The following is a 23,094-nucleotide window of genomic DNA, read 5'->3' as shown; positions in this document are numbered from 1 at the left end:
GTCTTTTCTCCTTGGAGAGACGAAGAATGAGAGGTGACCTGACAGAGATGTATCAGATGTTGAGAGGTATTGATTGAGTAGACTCTGAGGCTTTTTCCCAGGGCTGAAATAGCTGCCACAAGAGGACACAGGTTTAAGGTGCTGGGGAGTAGGTACAAAGGAGATATCAGGGGTAAGATTTTCCACTCAGAGGGTGGTGGGTGAGTGGGATCGGCTGCCGTCGGTGGTGGTGGAGGCAAATTCGATAGGGTCTTTTAAGAGACTTCTGGATGAGTACATGGGACTGAGTAAGATAGAGGGTTATAGGTAAGCCTAGTAGGTAGAGATATGATCGGCGCAACTTGTGGGCCGAAGGGCCTGTTTGTGCTGTAGTTTTTCTATGTTCTATTTCTTCCTCTTCATGGATGTAATGTTCATGAGGCCCAAGATACAGTATTGGCGTTCCTGTACATTTCCAGCAATTTGGGGTGCAAATCTAGTGTGATGCCAATGTTTTGTTTTATTCATTCATGATATGTGGATGTTGCTGGATAGGCCAACATTTATTACCCCTCCTTAACCGCCCACGGTCTGAGGGTTTTAATAGGCCATAGAGATTTTACTTAATGGGCGAGATTTTCCAGTGGTACCGGCCCAAGGTCAACGATCTTTAATTAGTCGGTCGAATTGTCTGAGCTGCCTGTGTCAATTTCTGTGGTGGCGGGACTGGAAAATTTTCCCCAAAGAGCTGACCACGTTGTTGTGGGCCTGGAGTCACATGTAGGCCTGACCAGGTAAGGATGGCAGATTTTCATTAGTGAACCAGATGGGGTTTTTTTTTACAACAATGGTTTCATGGTCATTATTAGTCTTCAGGTTCTTTTTTTTTATTATTGAATTCACATCTGCCATGGCGAGATTCATACTCGGGTCCCCAGAGCATTAGACTGGGTCTCTGGATTACGAGGTCTGTGACAATACCACTGCACCATCACCTCTCCCAGTGGTGGAGGTCGAATTCCAACTCACGCCACTCACCCCGAGGGGCATCATGGCAGGATTTTCTGGCCATTCTTTTCACATTGCCCATTCATGAAGCAACACAATTACCTTTGCTTTATAAAAGGGCTCCCAAACGTGATGTTTTCCTCCACGGTTGTATTTAACAGCCAAGGTTTCTGAGCCGAATAAGCAACGGAATTTCGGTTTCTGCTCAAAATGAGAGTAAACACAGTTAAGGAGCAACATCCTTTGAGCGGAAAACAACAACTTAATTGCGTTTAAAATAGAATAAAGCAATTAGGGTAGCGTGGCTCTGGATCAAAACAGTCATATCATCACTCATATAATATTCTATTTACAGATAAGGCAACATTTTGCGTTAGGTGACAGACAAAAACATTTGCCTCTTTTCCACTAGTTCCTTTTATTTGTCATCATTGCCCCTTCCCCTCCCCCCAACCTTTTTTTAAATTCTCTTTTCTAACTCTCCACACCAACCGAGTGTTGCGTTTTTTGCTTCGATTCTGTATATGATCTACATGGATTGGCGCTGGATTTTCGATCTGAAGTTTGGGAATCAAATGCCTGGAAGTTTCCAGGTCCTGACCTCAGTCGCTGTGACACATGTGGACTTTTCAAATGCAGAGGGTCTATTTGATCTGGGTGCAAGTTCAGCACCCAATCATTAGCGCTGGAAGGAACCTGGAGGTAGGAGGTATTCACCAAGGACCCTTTTCAAAAGGTAAGCAATGGCAATGATTAAAGTTTAAGGCTATTTATTGGTAAGGCTTACATTAACACTGCAAGGAAGTGATGTGATGGGGCAGCAGGACGTTAAATAGCATAGACAAACCGCCATGGGCAAGATCTTGGGTACCTCCCTTGAGTTTTTAACTGCTGCAATGACCCAGTGTCTGACGGACGAAATGGTTTCAAGGAAACAAAGGGGGCCAGAATGGAAGTTGCGATTGCAGGCAGAGGGCAGGGGCCAGGGAGCGAGCAGAAAAATGTGCGTCCAGTGCAGAAAGCAACTCGCTGCCCCTACAAGGCCCTCTAAGACAAGAACAGAAACCACGTACAGGCAATTGGGACTAGCTGGGAGAGCAGCATAGACCAGTTGGGCTGAAGAGCCTGTTTCTGTGCTCTACGACTCTATGTATCTCAGTCGCAATCAGAGAGAATGGAATCGGCTGCCTCCACCTTCTCAATCACACGGGGTTACAAAAGTGTTGGATGATATCTCTCGTTGGTGGACAGTGAGTTTCGGAGGCATGTGTAATCGCGCTGAGAGACGCTCAAGTGGCAACATGAGCCTGTGGGGTCCTTGTAGCCAATCTGCCAATTGCCATGAGGCCTGACAGCAGTCTTCCTGCAATGCCTGAGTGCCGGGTTTCTATGTAGCTGCCCCTTTATTCACCCATTCTACCTCCTCCCTGCCCTCTTCTAAAGAGGAGTCATTTTCCAGTTCCTCCTCGTCACCTAGCCACAGACCTCTCTGTAGCGTCATGTTCGGAAATGTGCAACAGGCAACCACAACCTAGGCTGGCTCATGCACATGGGCACTGTCTGATCAGTCACTATAGCTGGAGTGCATCTTCGAGGTGCCAATGATCAGTTCAACACAGGGTTGTGGCTTTGCTTGTAGCGTCTCTGCCTCCGTGTCGTCCAACACTTTTGTAACCCCCTGTGGTTGAGAAGGTGGAGACAGCCGATTCCATCCTCTCTGATTGCGACTGAGATGTGTAGCGTCATAGAGCACAGAAATAGGCTCTGCGGTCCAACTGGTCCATGCTGCTCTCCCAGCTAGTCCCAATTGCCTGTACATGGTTTCTGTCCTGGGGCATCAGGGGCCACCTCCTCACAGGATAATACCATGACCCAGCAGCTACCCTCAGAGTCCAGATGTTGGCCAGAAGTGGTGCAGCCCCTGGGACTCTCCCAAGCTGAAGGAACCATGAGAGTGGTCTGGGAACTATGTACAAGGTGTGTCTCCTCGGGTCAGACACTGCTGGACATTCTGAAATGGCTTCTGTTCAGGAACCTGGCTGACTAGTGCATCGATGCGTTGATAGTCAGACTGGCACAATCTAACCTCCAGGACTTGATGGTGACAAACTCCAGTGCCCACTCTACCTGAGCTGACACATCTGTCACCCAATAGATATATCTCCCCTTCCCCACCTCTGTTATCCAGATCTGTTCAATGGTACAATGTATGATGAGATGCAGATTGTGAGATGCCACCTTGGTCCAGAGCCGGTCCCTGGAATTATGGAAATTCAGGGCAAAGGTACCCTTGGCAACTGCAAGTGATATACTGCCAATGGGAGGGACCAAAATGCATATTATGGACCAGAATGCACATAGAATCCGGCCCACCGAGTCTGCACCAACCACAACCCCACCCAGACCCCATTCCAATATTTGCCCTGCTAATCTCCCTGACACTAGGGTCAATTTTACAGTCAACCTAACCCGCAGATCTTTGGACTGTGGGAAGAAACCGGAGCACTAGAAGGAAACTCACGCAGATACAGGGAGAGTGTGCAAACTCCACATAGACAATCACCCGAGACTGTAACTAAACCTGAGTCCCTGGTGCCGTGAGGCAGCAGTGCTCACCACGGTGGCACCCCAGATCTGAGGCCAACTGCCCAGATACCAGAACAGAGGTTCAAAATGAGAGGTTAGAACCATAAAATAAGTTAGGGCACTTTTTCTCTCAGTAAAAGCTAACAAGTGACATTTTAAAGTGATGAAGGGGTTTGTTAGGGCAGACCCAGAGAAGATAGTTCCTCTTGAGGGCATTCCAAAATCAATGGCCATAAATATAATCACTAAATGAATCCAATATCAAATTGATAAGAAGTTTCTGGATCCAGAGAGAGAGAGAGAGAGTTAGACAGCGGAACTTGCTAATACAGGAAGAAGCTGAGGCAAATGGCATAAATGCATTCAACTGGATAAGCAAACGAGATAGATATGGTAGTAGAGTTAGACAAATCAGGGAGAAGGCTCGTGCATTGCATAAATTCCAGCATAAACTTAATGGGCTAAATGGCCTGTTTATGTTGTGTAAACTTCCTTACATTAAGGGTTTGCTGTCGACGAACTGATATTGATTGATTGTCACAATTACTCAACAACCCCATTGTGAATGTGTCCTGCAAATACCAGGATGCCAAATGTTGGAAGTTAGTCTCATCTCCAGCAATCAGAAGAGAAAGTGCTGGAAAATCTCAGCGGGTCTGGCAACAGAGAGAAAAGAGCTGACGTTCCGAGTCCACGTGACCCTATATCTGGGCTTCGAGCCATTAGAGATGGGCAATAAATGCTTTTCTTGCCGTGATGCTTAAACCCCAAGAACAAATAAAATGAAAATGCTCGGCATTTTCTTGGCGGTGAGAGCTCGGACCTGAAACATGTAAAGAATCTCACATAAATACTAACTGGAGTTAGACAGGACAGGTAAGAGCACTAATGCCATTACTGTCTCTGCCCATCTACTCCCTGCTTCCCCTCCACCAACCACTGGAGAAACAAGTACGGTGGTGGCCACTGTGATTGTAAATTAAAGAGACCTTCACCTGTCCTGGAGGAAAGCTGGTTAAAGGATTAGAACTCAATTCAGTTATTGAGTGTATTTTAAGTCTTAGAAGCTGTCCATATTCAATGTAATGCTACATCCTCTACAGAAGGGTTGCCTGTCTTTCTGAAGTGTAATTTGTTTTCCCACTGGATGGATGCAATCCCTACGCCCCCCCCACCCCACCCAATCTCCATCTCAATTTCCCCTCCCCTTTAAGATGCTGCTTCAGTTCCTTCACTGTGGGCTATCTCACCTGATTGCTCATCCCTTGTTGGGCAGGCTGTCTGCTGGGGAACGTTTTCCACTTTGTACATCTTATTGAGGACCCAGATTTAACCTCCTGTGGGTGGCATGGCGGCACAGTGGTTAGCACAGGGCCCTGGGTTCAATTCTGGTCTCAGCTCACTGCCCGCTTGGAGTTTACACATTCTCCCCATGTCTGTGTAGGTTTCCTTTGAGTGCTGCAGTTTCCTCCCATAATCCTAAGGTGTGCGGGTTAGGTCGACTGGCCATGCTAAATTGCACCTCAGTGTCAGGGGGTATTAGCAGGGTAAATATGGGTTGCGGAAATAGGGCGGGATTGTGGTCCATGGGCCGAATGGCCTCCTTGTGCGCTGTACAGATTCAATGATTCATTGAAAAGGGATCCAGTCCTGTGCTGGCCTCTGAGAAAAGGGGAACGGAGGAGGGGTGGGGTGGGGTGGCATCTACCTCCTGCTCCATGCCCACTGCCCATCCCCTTCCAGGTGGCACAGTCAGATTTGGCAGAGTCACAAACCTGCTCAAGACTGTCAACCTTATCACAGAGCATCCGGTCTTGAGTCCCCTGCTTGACCTTAAGGACTGCTGGGACCCATCAAAGATGGAAGCTGAACACTGCGCTCGGCACGCTGATTAGTTTTAGCCTGGGCTAAATCGCGATCAAATTTAAAAAGCGTCTCATGTCAGGACACACTGGGGAGAACAGAAGCGACCTATCACCAGATGTCCAGTGGCGATTTTTGACAGAATCGGGGCCGAGCTAGCCAAACAACGTGGCAACACAGACAGAGAGGAAAGTGAAAGTGAAAATGCAGTGATTAGTTCCAAGTGTAAAAAGCATTACCACTGATGTGATGGTTATCAGGATGAAGTGTCACTAGAAATTAGAACAATACATCACACAATTAGTAAACTGGCAAAGAGTAAGAAAAGGTACCTCCCAGTCACCTCGAACACAGGGTCAATCTCATGTGCACTGCAATTTATGGTAAAACCAAGTTAGCAGAGAAAAGAAATGATTGAGGCAGTAGATACTCAACAAGTATTTTTTTTTCCACACTCCAAAGCTTTTTGGTTTTATTTAGTAGAAAGTTTCCTTTCACTCACATGGACTTGGTAAAGAAAGGGAACAAGACAATGTACAGGGCAAAAGAAATCTCATGCTAATGACCTGGAATATTTCTATTCATCTTGGGAAATGATTATCCAAGAATGCAATAGCTCTTCTCCCACACGCTGCCACCCCTCCCAGATAAGCCTCAAAGAACAGTACAGCACAGGAAACAGGCCCTTCGGCCCTCCAAGCCTGTGCCGCTCATTGGTCCAACTAGACCATTCGTTTGTATCCCTCCATTCCCAGGCTGCTCACGTGACTATCCAGGTGATTCTTAAACGATCCCAGCGTGTCTGCCTCCATCACCCTATTTGGCAGCGCATTCCAGGCCCCCACCACCCTCCGTGTAAAAGACGTCCCTTGGATTGTTGAAAAGATTTGATTGGGTGGGCAAAGAAAAAATAATTTCCTTTGTTAGGGGAGCCCAGAAAAAAAGGTGTAAATTTTTATTTATTATTGATTCATGGAACATGGGTGTCGCTGGCTGGCCATTCCTAGTTCCCCTTGGAGGGCAGTTGAGAATCAACCACATTGCTGTGACTCTGGAGTCACACGGAGGCCAGACCAGATAAGATTTCTTTCCCTAAAAGGACATTAATGAATCAGATGGTTTTTTTCTGACAATCGACAGTGGTTTGTTTCGTGGTCATCATTAGACTTTTAATTCCAAACTCTTTTTTACTGAATTCAAATTTCACCATTTGCCCTGGTGGGATTTGAACCTGGGCCCCCAGAACAATCGATTGATGGTCATCAGTAGATTCCAGATATTGTTTTATTGAATTCAAATTCCACTATCTGCTGTGGTGGGATTCGAACCTGGGTTGCCTGAAACATTAGCTGAGTTTCTGGATTTATAATCCCACAATAGTACCACTAGGCCATCGCCTTCCCATAAATTTTGAGAGTTCCCTGCGTCATTGACAACAGGGATTTTCAGCAAGGTAGTTTAATCACGAGCTCAGCAGCTACTCCAATGTTTGTACTCTGCCCCCTCTTCCAGGGATGACTCCCGCACCCCTGGCACATGGCCTCTTTTGTAGTCACACCATCACATTCTCACGTGACCAGTCTACATCATCCCCGTTTAGTTGGAACACCTGATGGTCTGAGCTGTAACATTGTGACAAGAGGAAACCATGTACAGATCACTGTGCAACATACAATTAAACGAGCCAACAATTCAAAACTATTTACATTTATATATTGAGGCACGGATTAGGCTGTAGCAACTGGTGCACAGCCCATCACGTCTCCCTCACCCCCACCCCGCTGTCACTTTCCTATTGGAAACAAAATTGAAATTCGAAGTCAGTTCTTGGCTAAGTGGTAATAAATTCCTAGAAAGTTGTATTTGGGCTGTTCAGGTGCCCCGAGCGTGTGATTACAGCCATTGGTGGTGTTGCCGTCTTTACGTGGCCAGTATTCTCACAGGGAGCAACACGGGACATCTCACCTGCCTGTTTGTCAGGTGCAGGATTCACAGCGTTGACCTCTGCAGAAGTCTACTTGTGTAGGAGGCTAATGCCATCGGCCGAATGGCTAGTGCTGTGTTATTGGCTGCTGCTGGTTCCGATACTTGCAGAAACTGATGGCAATTGCCTATGTAGTGGGCACTATCTGAGGCTACCATATAGCTGCTCAGGGTATTACTGCCTACCACTGCTGGCTGGCTGAATCCTTCCCATTTAACCTGCTGTTAGAGGGTCGAGTCTGTGGGTATCTCGATCATTGTGCATTTTTGTTTTCCAATCAGCGTCGCAGGAGAGCCTCGTTCACATCTACAAGTTTGGGCTGCAGCAAAACCTGAGCAATGAGACCTGGGTACCTGACTTTGAAACACGTCATTGCGCTGTTGGGGGCAGACCTTGGCATGGTAGGTTTCACAGACGGAGGAGTGCAGCTTGGTAATCTGTGCGATCCTGCGCTCATTTGTCTGGAAGTTGTTCGACTGTGCGTTCCGCCTGTTTCGCCAGGCCCTCTGACAGATTATAGAGGAGGGTGCACGCGATGTGCTCAAAGTCCCATGCCTGTGCAAAGTTGTGAAATTCAGCCAAGATGAATTGAGCTTTGCCTGTCACGAGTCTCGGTGGGACGCTGTGTGTGGCAAAGTGCCTCTTGAGCTTCATGATGACTGTGTTACTCATCGTCTTTGGCAGATGGTCAAGTTCAGACTACCCAGAATATAAACCAACTGAGACCGAGGTTGTTCACCATTCCGCTCGAAGATATCAGCTGCTGCGAATGACCTTGGAGGTTCAGGAACTCCTGCCAATGTGACAGTTCCTTTGCATGAGTGTATTGCGTGGTGCGTGTCTGGAGATTTCCCTTTCCATGTTGGCGTACATGGAGGGCCAGTACAGTGATTTCTTGGCCCTGTCTCGGGTTACTTCTGACCCAGGGTACAGTCGTGGTATCTCTGAGGGCAGTAGAGATGATGGATCACTGGCCACGCAGTATGAGTCCATCCTGTACAGTCAGTTCATCTCTGATGGTGAAAAAAGTGCAGTCATCATGAGGGGGCTGCCCCTTTGAGGATTTTGGCCGCCCCCTCGCGATGTGGCTGTGCAGTTGCCGGCATGTGACGTCTGCCTGTAGGGCTGTTCCACAAAAGGGCAACATCTCTATTGCCATAGTTTCTATACCTTCCTCACAACCTGCCTTGTCTGTAGTGCATAAGGAGGCTTTGGGGAGAGCATCAGCCAGGTACAGCTCTATACAGTTATACCTGCTTACAAGTACAGTCCATGACTAGTGGGGTGCTGCAGGGATCTGTGCCAGAACTCCAACTATTCACATTAAATATTCATGATTTGGAAGAGGGAACTGAAAGTATTATCTCCAAATCTGCAGCTGATACAAAGTTGGATGGGGGATGAGCTGCAAGGAGGATGCAGAGAATGCTTCAGCATGATTTGGACAGGCTCAGTGTGCGGGCATCTGCATGGCGGATTCGGTATAATGTGAATAAATGTGAGCTTATCCACTTTGGTAGCAATAATAGGAAGACATTATTAGCTCAATGGGTGTAAATTGAGAGAGGTGGATACTTAACAAGATGTTGTAGTCCTTGTGCATCAGTTGCTAAAAGCGTGCAGGTACAGCAGGCAATAAAGAAGATAAATAGTATGTTGGTCTTCATAGTGAGCGGATTTGAGTGTAGGGATAGGGATGTTTTGCTGCAATTGTATAAGGCTTTGGTGAGGCCACGCATGGAATGCTATGTGCAATTTTGGTGTCCTTATCTGAGGATGGATGTCCTTGCTATAGAGGGAGTAGAGTGAAGGTTTACCAGGCTGACTCCTGGGATGGCAGGTCAGTCATACGAAGCAAGATTATATCCGTTAGGATTGTAATCTCTAGATTTAGAAGAGTGAGAGGGGATCAAAACTTATATAATTCTAACAGGGTTAGACAGGGTAGATCCAGAAAGAATGTTCCCAGTGGTGGGGGAGTTCAGAACTGGGGGTCATAGTTTGAGGATAAGGGGTAAACCTTTGAGGTGAGGAGAATTTTCTTCACCCCAGAGGTTGATGAACGTGTGGAATTCACCACCACTGAATGTTGTTGAGGCCTAAACTTTGTCTGATTTCAAGCAGAAATTAGATATAGCTCTTGCGGCTAAAGGGATCAAGGGATATGGGGGGAAATCAGGATATTGAATTCAATGATCAGCCATGATCAAGATAAATGGCAGAGCAGACTCTAAGGCCAAATGGCCTCCTCCTGCTTCCAGTTTCTATGCTTACCACGTCTATAGCTTATGCTAAGGTTGTAGCATTGGAACTTTAGTATCATGTATTGTAGCCGTGCAGACACACAGTGAAGAGGCTTCGTGAATATAGTTCTGAGAGGCTGGTGATCCGTTTCAACACTGGCAGGATGGCGTAGCGTGTGGTATACAAATGGCCGCTTACCAACGATGTCACAGTTGAAGAGGTCTCTACATGTTGTCATCTCTGGGTCTTGGAGTTGTGGAGCATGAACTCCTGCACCATGTCGCACAAGCTCCAATGCAAAGCTGCCCCAAAAAACCTGGTATTGACTTTACATTCTGGCCAACTATACGCAACTCGTGATTTCCCTGTGTTCAGTGAAGGGTTGCTACACCTTTGGTGTGGATTGTCTGCTCACGATAAGCCACGAGATACTTCAAGGTGCTGGGATCTGGTGCTGCATATGGATCTACTTCCCATAGCCTTTGACTGGATAGTACATTACCCTTCACTCCAGTCTCAATATTGTTTTCACTGACGTTACTGCCGATGATGTTAAAAGTGGTGCGGATCTGGCCCTTCTCTGTGATGTCATCAATGAGGTGGCACACCGGTTAGCACCGCTGCCTCTCAGCGCCAGGGAACCGGGTTCAATTCCGGCTTCGGGTGACTGTCTATGTGGAGTTTACACATTCTCCCCGTCTCTGCGTGGGTTTCCTCCAGGAGCTTCAGTTTCCTCCCACACTCCAAAGATGTGCAGGTTAGATGGATTGGCCATGCTAAATTGCCCCTCAGTGTCCCAGGATGTGTAGGTTAGAGGGATTAGCGGGGTAAATATGTGGGATTAAGGGGATAGGGCCTGGGTGGGATTGTTGTTGGTGCAGACTCAATGGGCTGAATGGCCTCCTTCTGCACTCTAGGGATTCTATGCCAAACGTTCAAGAACTTTATCTGGATTCTCTCAGGGTCTTCTTTTTCATCCTCTGTCTGGAAAACAAAGGACTCAAATTTTGTGACAGTCTCTGTCAGGTTTAATACGATAAAAACCTTTATCTTTCCTGACTTGTTGGAGAGTGCAGTACTGCAGTATATATGTTCCTCCTTCCGGAACTTTCCCCAACTGTCCACGATATTTCCAGAAATGAAGAGTGGATCAAAGTGTCAAAGTCCTTGGGTCATTCTGCCACCATGTAAATGTTTTGGATCCCCTGAATCACTGACAACAAGGACCTCAAAGAATCTCTATAGAACAGAAGGCCATTCGGCCCATCAACTCTGCACTGACCATAATCCTACCTATTCCCATAACCCCATACATTTACCCTGCTAATCCCCCTGACACTATGGGGCAAGCGAGCATGGCCAGACAATTTAACCCGCACATCTTTGGAGTGTGGGAGGAAACCCGGAAGAAACCCACGCAGACATGGGGAGAATGTACAAACTCCACACAGACAGTGATCCAAGCTGGAATTGAACCCTGGCGCTGGGAGGCAGCAGTGCTAACCATGGGCCCCAGGAGCTTTTTCAACACTTGTACCCTGCTCACGCTCCCGGGGGGGGGGTAACTCCCACACTCCTGCCACATGACCTCCTTTGTAGATGCCTTCTCATGTGACCACTCAGTCTACAAAAGGGATACAACCTTAAAATTAGTGCTCGGGGTTATTTGAAGAGTGATATCAGAAAATTTCCCTTCGCAAGAAGTTTTACAGGAATCTGATTTCTCTCCTCTTCAACGGGCTGTTGAGATTACCATAGAATCCCTACTGTGCAGAAGGCGACCATTTGGCCCATCGAGTTTGCACTAACTCTTCGAAAGATTATCATAGCCAGGCTCACCCCAGCACCCCGCCCCTGCCCTCCCCTCCCCACTCTCCACGTCTCCTTACGCACTTATCATGACTAATCCATCTAACCTACACATCTTTAGAACTAAGATTTCTAGGTTAAGTCAATGAAACCTTTGATGTTGTAATTGATAGATTTTTAACAGGCACGTTTAAGGAATACATAACCATGGAGTTAAAATACTGAGCAGAAATGATTCAACTGAACGGAGGAGTAGGAATGAGGGAGTGAATGGACCTCCTTCTAGCCCTTGTCTCTCCTGTGGTGAGAGCATCAAGAACAGAGGGAACCAAACCTTAAAACGTCAAATCAGGAAGCAATTTTATCAAACAAACGGTGGTGGAAATCCAGAACTCTGCTCCCCAAAAGGTTGGGGTAGAATTGGGGCTTCCAATTTTACTGGATAAGTATATGCAGCAGAGGCCTGTGCAAGATGAATGAGTAGGAAGGACAGGTGCTTATGGAGTTGTATCTGAAAATAAGGCAACAGAAGAAGCCTGGAGAGAAAAATTAAGATATAGAAAGAGTGCTCTGGCAAATTGAGTTGAGCGGAAAATTCCACCACCCAAAGTAAGGCGGTTCAAACAAAGTAAATCAACTAAAAACTCAGTAACATCAATCACACTATAACATCAGAAATAAGAACAGAAAATGCTGGAGAAATTCTGACAGCAACTTTAGGGAGAGAATGGAGCCAACGTTTCTGGTCTGGATGACCCTTCATCAGAGCCGATGAAGCTGAGAGCTCTGACAAGGGGTCATCCAAACTCAAAACATTGGCTCTGTTCTCTCTCGATGTGGAGATGCCGGCTTTGGACTGGGGTCAACACAGTAAGGAGTCTCACAACACCAGGTTAAAGTCCAACAGGTTTATTTGATAGTAAACGCCACAAGCTTTCGGAACACTGTTCCTTCATCAGTGGAGTTCACTCCACTCTCCACTCATCTGACAAAGGAACAGCTTCCGAAAGCTTGTGGCGTTTACTATCAAATAAACCTGTTGGACTTTAACCTGGTGTTGAGAGACTTCTTACCCTATTTGCTCTCCACAGAAGCTGTCAGACCTGCTGAAACTTTCCAACATTTCCTTGTTTCAGATTCCAACACTGCAGTACTTTGCTTTAATGTCACAGCAGAAGATTCAATTACCGCAGCAGCAAATGAATATAAAATAGCTCAAAATACCTTAATGTTGTGTCCTGGTTCATCTCATTTGTCGGTTTTCTATAATTTGCATCAAAAACAAAAACAGAACCATCTTTAAGATTAGTAAACATTGCAAAATACAACAACCATGTGATTGGCCATTGCTAGTCCTGATATTTAAACTCAGAAGATTGTTCATTTACTGATTTAAATCCTTGATTCTGCAGCAATTTCCTGTACTTCAAATAAATTAAGAAGGTTAATGATGCAGCTTTCCTCTGTAGATGTTAAGGACACAAGTGATATAACTGTAGCAGAAATAAGCAAACATTCAGCTTCCAAAAGCTTACCGTACAACATGCAATAAGATACAGACGTGTAATATCACCAATTACTCACAGAATCCCTAAAGTGCAAAAAGGAGGCCATTCAGCCCATCGAGTCTGCACTGACCACAATGCCATCCAGGCCCTATCCCCACAACTTCACATATTTATCCTGCTAATCCCTCTGATACTAAGGGACAATTTACCATGGCCAATCAACGTAACCTGCACATCTTTCAGCTGTGGGAGTAAACCAGATGAATCCCACACAGAAATGAGGAGAACGTGCAAACTCTGCACAAGACAGTCACCCGAGGCCGGAATTGAACCCGGATACCTGGCACTGTGAGGCAGCAGTGCTAACCACTGTACCAGCATGCCGCCTAGACACTACTGACTCTCTATGACCCTTATGTGATAATTCAACAATCCCCCTACCTAAGTAATAACATCGCTCACTCAGCGTAATGACAAACTATTACTGAGGGTAGTGTCTGCTGGCAAACCAAATGTATTAGTGAGGCAAGATGTTTGTGTCAGTGGTAGCGTATGATCACAGTTAGTGTCTCCATACAGGATATTTAGTTCAAATGAGAGAGGTAGTGAAATCATTTCTCCCAAACTTAAGTCAGTCTCCGGAACTCTCTTCCTCAAAAGGCTGAGAAAACAGAGTTTTTGAATACTTTAAGGCAGAGATAGATACATTCTTGATGAGCATGGGATGAAAGGTTAATGGGGATTGGTAACGTGGGAAAAAAAAATTACAAACGCACTTCAAAAATCTCGAAGCAAAGTCACAACTGTCAATGATTGAGGCCTCACAGAATAGAAGTCGTTGGTAATTAAGGGGAAAACTCTCCACTGGTAGGCATACCAAGAACAAAGGAAAATGGTTCTCATTGTTGGAGATAAATCAATCCCTGAACATCGCGTAGGGTAATACCTAGAGACAAGCTCTTCAGCAATGACCTCCCATCCAACACAGAATCCCAGCAGGGATGCTGCTGGTGATTTGAACAATGCTCATTTGTGACACCTCAGATACTGAGGAAGGCTGTACACGCGTTCAAAAAGTCCTAGACAACATTCAGGCTTGGGCTGGTAAATAGGAAGTAACAATTGTTTGACATAAGTCTCAAGCACAAGAGAATCTAGCCATCTTCTATTCAATGGTATCATCATGGCTGAATCCCCCACTAGCAACTCCCAGGGGGATTACCATGGACCCGGAAATTAACTGGATAAGCCATCTAAATACTCTGGTTACCAGAGCGTTCAGACACTTGGAACTTATAGCAAGTTATTATCACATAATTCCCCAAAACCTGTTCACCATCTACAAGGCACAAGTCAAGAGTGTGATGGAATACCCTACACTTGCCTTGAAGTTTGACAATAAGACAAAACAGCCTACTTGACCGGCACCCCATCCACCAGCTTAAATATTAACTCCCTCCAACAGTGTACAGTGGCAGCAGTGTGTACCAGCTACAAGGTGCACTGCAGCAACTCGCCAAGGTTCCTTCGACAGCAACTTCCAAACCTACAACCTCTACAACTATGATGTGGAGATGCCGGTGTTGGATTGGGGTGGGCATAGTAAGAAGTCTCACAACGCCAGGTTAAAATCCTACTGGTTTATTTGGAATCACAAGCTTTCGGAGCGCTTCATGATGAAGGAGTAGCATTCCGAAAGCTCGTGATCCCAATAAACCTGTTGAACTTTAACCTGGAGTTAAGCGACTTCTTACTCTGCCCTCTACATCTAGGACAAGATCAGAAGACGCATGGGAACACCACCATTTGCAAGTTCCTCTCCAAATCATACACCACCCTGACCTGGAACTAAATTCCTTCACCATCGCTGGGTCAAAATCCTTCCTTAACAGCACTGTGGGTGTACCTACATTACGTGAACTGCAGCAGTTCAAGAAGATGGCTCGCCACCACCTTCTCAGGGGCAATTAAGGATGGGCAATAAATCCTGTCCTTGTGAGCAATGCCCACATCCCAAGAAACTGGTGGCACAGATAAAAATGGGGACGCGTAAGAGGCCAGAATCCAAGAAATGCAAACATTGACGGCTGTTTATCTACATTTCACTGCAAGCAAGCAAAATGAAGCAATCTTTTTTTACTGTTGCTAAACATAGTTATTTTACTTACTTGCTCCAGTAAACCTTCCCGGAAACTTTTAGCATCTCTCCAAGGGTAGCAAGGAGAAGCGAAGATTTTCCACACCCCACCTGTCCAACAATCATTGTCAGCTGGCCTGGAAATAAATAGCCATCAAAGAATCTTTCATCAGTTCTGTATTAAAACGATTTGTTCAGAAACATTTTCAGAAATTCCTTCCCACTATCTCGGCAAAGCAGCCAGCATAATTAAGGACCCCACGCACCCCATTCTCTCTTCCACCAAAAAGGTACAGAAGTCTGAGGTCACACACCAACCAACTCAAGAGCAGCTTCTTCCCTACTGCTGTCAGACTTTTGAGTGGACCCACCTTGCATTAAGTTGATCGTTCTCTACACCCTAATTCTGATAGTGACACTACATTCTGCACTCTCTTGCTTCCTTCTCTATGAATGGTATGCTTTGTCTGTATAGCGCGCAATACTTTTCACTGTATACAAATACATGTGACAGTAATAAATCAAATTCCATTTAGCTAACATCAGACTGTAACGCAGAAAATGTCCAACGGGTTTGCCTCAACTGAGGCTGAAAGAAGCCAATCTGAGAGATTGTGGGAAAGAAATGGTTGGGGTTTGTTGCCACTTGGGAGTTATAAACAAACGCTTGATGTTGTAAATCTATTTACTTTCCTTCTTTTGTTCCATTTGATCACATCTTTTTCTACACGCAAGGCTGTTTTATCCGCAGTTCAAGAAATTGCTAAAATATTATCATTTCACTTACTCTTAAACCACCAGTGTGAGAGGCACATGAAGTGGGGAAAACGAACATCAAACATTTCAGAATTCCACTCTCTAATTCAGTATTTCAGTAGATGTGGTTTTCTTATTTAAAATAAGAATCAGTTTAGATCTGAAGCGTTTTAGTTTACTTATTAGCGACACAAGTAGGCGTACATTCCAACACTACACTGAGATTACTGTGAAAATCCCATAGTCACCACATTCCAATGCTTGTTTGGGTACACTGAGGGAGAATTTAGCATGGCGAACCCGCACATCTTTTGGACTGAGGCAGGGAATTATAGGCCGGTTAGTTTAACGTCTGTTGTAGGAAAAATGCTTGAATCCGTAATCAAGGAGAAAATAGCGAGGCATCTAGAGAAGTGTTGTTTGATAGAGCAGACGCAGCACGGTTTTGTTAAGGGGAAGTCGTGTCTGATGAATTTATTGGAATTCTATGAGGATGTGTCTAGTGTGGTGGACGGAGGGGAACCGATGGATGTGGTGTTTCTCGATTTTCAGAAGGCGTTTGATAAGGTGCCGCACAAAAGGCTGTTACAGAAGGTTAGGGGGCATGGAGTTGGGGGTAGGGTGTTAGTGTGGATAGGGGATTGGCTGTCAAATAGGAAGCAGAGAGGGAGTGTCAATGGGTGCTATTTGGATTGGTGGTTGGTGACTAGTGGAGTGCCCCAGGGATCAGTGCTGGGGCCTCAGCTATTTACCATTTATATAGATGATCTGGAGGAGGGAACCGAGTGTAAAAGGTGTCGAAATTTGCTGATGACACAAAGATAGGTGGAACGGCAAATTGTGTGGAGGGTGTGGAAAGTCTGCAGAGGGATCTAGATAGGCTGGGCGAACGGGCGAGGACCTGGCAGATGGAATACAATGTTGGCAAGTGTGAGGTTATCCACTTTGGTAGGAATAATGGTAGGAAGGACTACTACTTACAGAGCGAAAAGCTGCAGCATGCTACGGTGCAGAGGGACCTGGGGGTCCTTGTGCATGAGTCGCAAAAACCCAGCCTGCAGGTGCAGCAGGTGGTCAGGAAGGCGAATGGGATGCTGGCCTTCACAGCGAGGGGGATTGAATGTAAAAGGAGGGAGGTCTTGCTGCAACTGTACAGGGCACTGGTGAGGCCGCAGCTGGAGTCTGTGTGCAGTTTTGGGCGCCGCACCTGCGCAAGGATATTTTGGCCTTGGAGGGAGTGCAGAGGAGGTTTACTAGGCTGATACCGGAGTTGAGGGGGTTGAGCTATGAGGAGAGGCTGAATAGACTGGGCTTGTACTCGTTAGAGTTTAGAAGAATGAGGGGAGATCTCATTGAGACATATAAGTTGATGAAAGGGATGGATAGGGTAGAGGTGGAGAAGTTCTTCCTGCTCAGAAAGGACAGTAGGACTGGAGGGCACAGCCTCAAGATAAGGGGGGGTGCAGTTTAGAACGGAGTTGAGGAGGAACTTCTTCACTCAAAGGGTGGTGAATCTCTGGAATTCTCTGCCCGTTGAAGTGGTTGAGGCTACCTCGCTAAATATATTTAAGACGCGGGTAGATAGGTTTTTGGTAGGCAAGGGGATTAAGGGTTACGGGGAGAAAGCGGAACTGAGCCACTTCAGATCAGCCATGATCTTGTTGAATGGCGGGGCAGGCTCAAAAGGGCTAGATGGCCTACTTCTGCTCCTATTTCTTACGTTCTTATGAAACCCACACAGACATGGGGAGAACGTGCATAGTGCCCCAAGCCAGGAATCAAACCCAGGTCCTTGGTGCTGTGAGACTGTATTGCTAATCACTGTGCCACCATGCCACTCTTAATTCCTTAATTTAAGACTTAATTCCGCTGGTCCCATATGGGACAGCGGGCAGCAATTCTCCCCCATTAGTCCTGTTCTGTGGCAATATCTCTCGCTCCAGCCCAGGTGCTCTGAAGAGTCCTTCTTATCTGTATTTCACCAGGTCTCCTTTATTTGGCCCCACCTTCTTCAACTTCTACAGTTATAATGGAATTGTTGATTTATAATAATCTGCAACATTGGGGTAAATCATTGAGGCAGCAAATGCTAACACTGTGCCATCATGCTGCCCATATGTCAACATTGAGTCATGAGTTATCTCAATGCTAATTGGAGTTATTAAACACCCACTGTCGTGCATTTCTCAATTTGTGCATGTCTCATATCTTTGAGGACCGGGCATTAACTTCTTACACTTCAGAATCTGGGAGGGTCAAACCTTCTAGGTCGATCACTGCAAAAGCTTACATTTAGATAGCAACTTTTGCATAGTAAAATAATCCCCTGCTTCACAGGAGCGATGTTTGATACCAAACCATGACATGAGCGCACACGTGCTTATTCAAAGAGGTAGATCTTAAGGAATATTTTAAAGAAGGAAGAAGCAGTGAGGAGGATTTGTGATTATGCCAATATGAAAGATGAATTGCACATACAAGTGGGAAGTTACCAAAGGTCAGACAAAGTGAACAGAGGAAGCAGGAAATGGTAAAACTTGAGTATTGTTGTCACTGGTTCCCATGGAAATAAGGCTGAGGTATGAATAACTCAAAATGCCTGACTTTTATCGGTCACTTTACAATAATGAGATAATCACATTAAACTCCTTCCATTTGAAAATCAGGGGACCACATTAATACTCATTATGCCATTACCACAGATGATCACGTTTTAATAAAACGTTCGCAGATTAAGAAGAGGAGCATATTGTGCCATCTTTTGTATTGGCATAATCACAAATCCTCCTCACTGCTCCTTCCTCCTTTAAAACATTCCTTGAGATCTACCTCTTTGAATAAGCACGTCTGCTCTCATGTCTCCTTCATGTGGTTTGGTGTTCAACATCGCTCCTGTGAAGCAAGGGATGATCTTACTATGCAAAAGATGCTGTCTAAACGTAAGCTTTTGCACTGATCAACTTAGAAGGTTTGACTTTCCAGATTCTGAAGTAGAAGAAACTTATGCTTAGTTCACAGAGATATGACACATGCACAAATTGAGGAATGCACGACAGTGGGTGTTTAATGAGTCCAGTTAGCGTTGAGATAACTCATAACTCAAAGCTGACATATGGGCAACATGGTGGGACACAGTGGTTAGCACTTCTGCCTCACAGCGCCAGGGACTTGGGCTCGACTCCCAGCTCAGATCACCACCTGTGCCAGAATCTCCCCAGTGTCCTTTCAGGAAAAGACTATTCATTGCACAAATCATACAACAGGATTCTTCCTAATCAATAGGAGTCGGAATAGTTTACCTGTTGGAACCCTGATGCTGATGTTAGAAAGAGTTGCCATGCCACTGCCCCAAGAGAAGGAGCCATCAGTAACCTGCAATTTGAAAATATTTAAGTTGAGAAAGCATTCCATATTTACGAAAAGCAGCAAGCTATTTTTAAAGGTACATTTTCCATTTATTTCCTAACTTTATATTGCCTGTTCTAACTCTTCTAACCAGAATGTTCTTCTGAGCACTTCACACTAGTGTTAAATGTCATCTCCCATACACCTGCTCATTTCACCAGTCTGTCTACCTTCCCCTCAAGTCTGCTCTTATCCTCATTCTTTGTTACTCCATTTCTGACTTTAGTTTCTGCTTTGAAATTGCGCTGCTACGTGGTGGCACAGTGGTTCGCACTGCTGTCTCACAGCTCCAGGGACCTCTGTTCGATTCCCGGTTTGGGTCACAGTCTGTGTGGAGTTTGCACACTCTCCCCGTGTCTGTGTGGGTTTCCTCTGGGTGTCCCGGTTTCCTCCCACAGTCCAAAGATGTATGGGTTAGACTGATTGGCCCTTAGCGTCCCAGGATATATAGGTTAGAGAGATTAACAGGGTAAATATCTGGGGTTACAGGGATAGGACCTGGGTGGGATTGTCGTCAGTGCAGGCTCAGTGGGCCAAATGGCCTCCTTCTGCACTGAGGAGATTCTATGAATACCCAGTACAGCCCATTAATATATATCAAAAATGGCAGGGTTACTATTATCGTAGAATCCTACAGTCCAGGAGGCCATTTGGCACCAACAACAACCCCACCCAAGCCCTATCCTCATAACCCCACATACTTGCTCTAGCTAGTCCCCCAACACTACTACCCCTTTGATAAACCACTGTATTCTTTCAGTCTGTAAAATAACAGTTCACCGCGCAGTTCTGTCACTCAGCTGCCTCTGTTCCTTTAATCCCCGGCTCTTTAATTCTGCTAATGGGTCTATTATGTATCACTTTGTCAAATACATTTTGAAATACACAACTTCAAGCACAGCATTCATTACTTCAAAGAACAGGATATCAAAGTTAGTCAAACATCATTTTCCCTGAACGAATCTGTGCTGACTTGCGATTATACAGAGCCCTAGTGAGATCACGGGGGGAGATTTTCCCGTCCCACGCGCCACGGGAATCGTAGCGGGGGGCGGGACAGAAAATTCGACACACCGCGCAAAGGTCTGTTGATTTCAGATGGGGATTTCTGGCCTTGGGCCGAGTGCAACTGAAAAACCCCACCCCCCCCATTTGGATACTGTGTTGGTCAGTTTATTTAAGTGAGGGTGTAAATACATTGGAAACAGTTCAGAGAAGGTTTACCACTAATAGCTGGAATTGGCGAGTCACCTTAGGAAAGGTGCAGGTTTGACGTGCCGAATGTAGGATTCTACGATAATAGTAACCTCACCATTTTTGATATATATCAATGGGTTGTACTGGGTATTCATAGAATCTCCTCAGTGCAGAAGGAGGCCATTTGGCCCACTGAGTCTGCACTGACAACAATCCCACCCAGGCCCTATCCTCGTAACCCCGGATATTTAACCCCGCTAATCTCTCTAACCTACACATCCCGGGACACTGAGGGGTAATTTAGCCTGGCTAATCAATCTAACCCACACATCTTTGGACTGTGGGAGGAAACCGGAGCACCCGGAGGAAACCCACGCAGGCACGGGGAGAATGTGCAAACTCCACACAGACAGTGACCCAAATCAGGAACTGAACAGAGAGCCCTGGGCAGTTTAGAAGAGTAAGAGGCAACTTGATTGAGATATACAAGATCCTGAGAGTGGAAATGAAGATGGTGTTTCCTCTTGTGGGGGAATCCGTTTAAAATTAAAGGGTCTCCCGTTGAAGACAGAGATGAGGTGTAATTTTTTTCCTCTCAAAGGGTGGTAAACTCTCTTCCTCAAATAAGAGTCTTTGAATATTTTTAAGGCAAGGATGGATGTATCCTTGGTAAGCAAGAGAATGATTGGTTAGCAGGTTTGGGGGGAGGGGGGGAGGGGGGAGGGGAATGCAGATTTGAAGCTAGTATCAGATCAGCCACAGGGTCGACTGGCAATGCTAAATTGCCCCTTGGTGACCCAGTACGTGTAGGTTACGGGGTTGAGTGGGGTAAATAGGTGGGGTTACAGGGTTCGGGTCTGGGTGGGACGCTCTCTCCATTGGAGAGTTGATGCAAACTCAATGGGCCGAATGGCCTGCTCCTACTCTGTAGGGATTCTATGATCTTATTAAAGGGTGAAGCAGGCTGGAGAGGCCGAATGGCCTACTCCTGCCCCTTATTTGTACGTCATTCATATGTATTCATTGTTCATACGCAAGAGACTATATTATTCTGAGCGACAATTAATTTTGTTCTGGAAAATTGCCTCTAACAGTCTTCCCACCTTCATGTTAAGCTAACTGTCTCAGATTATTGGGCTTTTTTGAACACTGGTACAATATTAATGATTTAATTATAATATATATTATACCATTAATATTAATGGTATAATATTAATAATTCTCCATTCTACTCACACCATTCTCATTTATTCCAGCAGAGTGGGAGGATCATGACCAAAGCCTCAAACCTGGCGTGCTTTCCATCAGAACCGAGGGATGTTTCTATTTTGAAGACTACAAATGTTTTAGGTAGCTTCTTTTTACCCTTGTTTATTTTATCCAGTTTCACTACTACCTCCTCTTCACTGCTATACCGGTAATGAAGAGAGACGCAGATAGCGTCTCAGCCATGCCCTCTGCCTCTATAAGAACTCCTTTATCATTTCTGATCAGCCCTACTCTTCCTCTGATTACTCTTTTATGAATTACCTACACATTAAAAGTATTGGAATTCCCTGTTAATGCTTCTCAAATGTTGTTTTTGCACCTTTTCATAGAATCCCTACAGTGCAGAAGCCTCATTTGACCCACTGAGTTCGCACCAATTCTGAGTATCTTACCCAGGCACTACCCCCATAACCCCACATGTTTACCCTGATAGTTCCCCCTAACCTGCCCTTCTTTGAACATAAGAGGCAATTTAGCATGGCCAATCCACCTAAGCAGCACATCTTCAAACATTTAGATCTCCCCCACGCTTTCCATCTTCCTCAAGTGTATTTGTAGTTTAGGGGCAGCACGATGGCACAGTGGTTAGCCCTGCTGCCTCTCAGCGCCAGGGACCCAGGCTCAATTCCAGCCTCAGGCCGCTGTCTGTGCGGAGTCTGTACATTCTCCCCGTGTCTGCGTGGGTTTCCTCCGGGTGCTCCGGTTTCCCTCCCACAGTCCAAGGTGTGCGGGTTAGGCTGATTGGCTATGCTAAGTTGACCCTAGTGTCAAGGGGTTAGCAGGGTAAATATGTGGAGTTACAGGAATAGGGCTTGGGTTGGGATGGTTGTTGTTGGTGCAAGCTCGAGGGCCTGAATGGCCTTCTTCTGTGCTGTTTGCTTAGCATCTTAGGGATCAACAGTGAACTTTGCGGCCCAGTGTCACCAAGGCTAGTTTCAGATAAATAATTTATGTAGTGGAAAATATACTTTATATGACTACAGAAGTCCCAGGTACAAGTCTGGGTTTTTATCCTGAGCTAAGAGAGCCGAGTTAGGGTGACACTGATGTTTTATAATTACTCCCTGACATCTTGGGATGGATAAAGGTTAGTGGTCATCCCATTCCAAGATACAGTACGTGGGATTTAATGGGATCGAGGGTTATAGATATGCCTGGTAGGTATGGATATGATCGGCCGAAGGGCCTGTTTGTGCTGTAGTGTTCTATACGATCAAAAAACATTGAGTGGAAATTGTGTACGTGTATTGTATGCTTTTGTGCATATATGTTTGTGTGTATGTGTGTGAGAATGCTTGTGTGTATATGTTACTGTGGAGTAGGAGTTTCTGTATACATGTCTGCTTGAT

The 23,094-nt window shown here is 45.7% G+C and overlaps 1 protein-coding gene across 1 annotated transcript in view; it reads right to left on the bottom strand.

Annotated features, from left to right (window-relative positions):
- The window catches only part of LOC145355588 (ATP-binding cassette sub-family C member 9-like), a 197,995-nt gene that overhangs the window by 80,289 nt on the left and 94,612 nt on the right, over positions 1–23,094 (bottom strand). The window contains exons 5-9 of the mRNA XM_080207837.1: positions 19,174–19,246; positions 15,150–15,255; positions 12,698–12,736; positions 5,769–5,807; positions 1,090–1,188 (exon numbers count right to left, since the gene is read on the bottom strand). Coding sequence (XP_080063963.1) covers positions 1,090–1,188; positions 5,769–5,807; positions 12,698–12,736; positions 15,150–15,255; positions 19,174–19,246 — 356 coding nt within the window. The remainder of the gene's footprint in view (positions 1–1,089; positions 1,189–5,768; positions 5,808–12,697; positions 12,737–15,149; positions 15,256–19,173; positions 19,247–23,094) is intronic.

This window comes from Carcharhinus amblyrhynchos, chromosome 19, assembly GCF_965287045.1.
Source record: "Carcharhinus amblyrhynchos chromosome 19, sCarAmb.v2.hapA, whole genome shotgun sequence".
NCBI classification, from domain to species: domain Eukaryota; kingdom Metazoa; phylum Chordata; class Chondrichthyes; order Carcharhiniformes; family Carcharhinidae; genus Carcharhinus; species Carcharhinus amblyrhynchos.
This window is presented reverse-complemented; position numbering and strand designations above follow the sequence as displayed.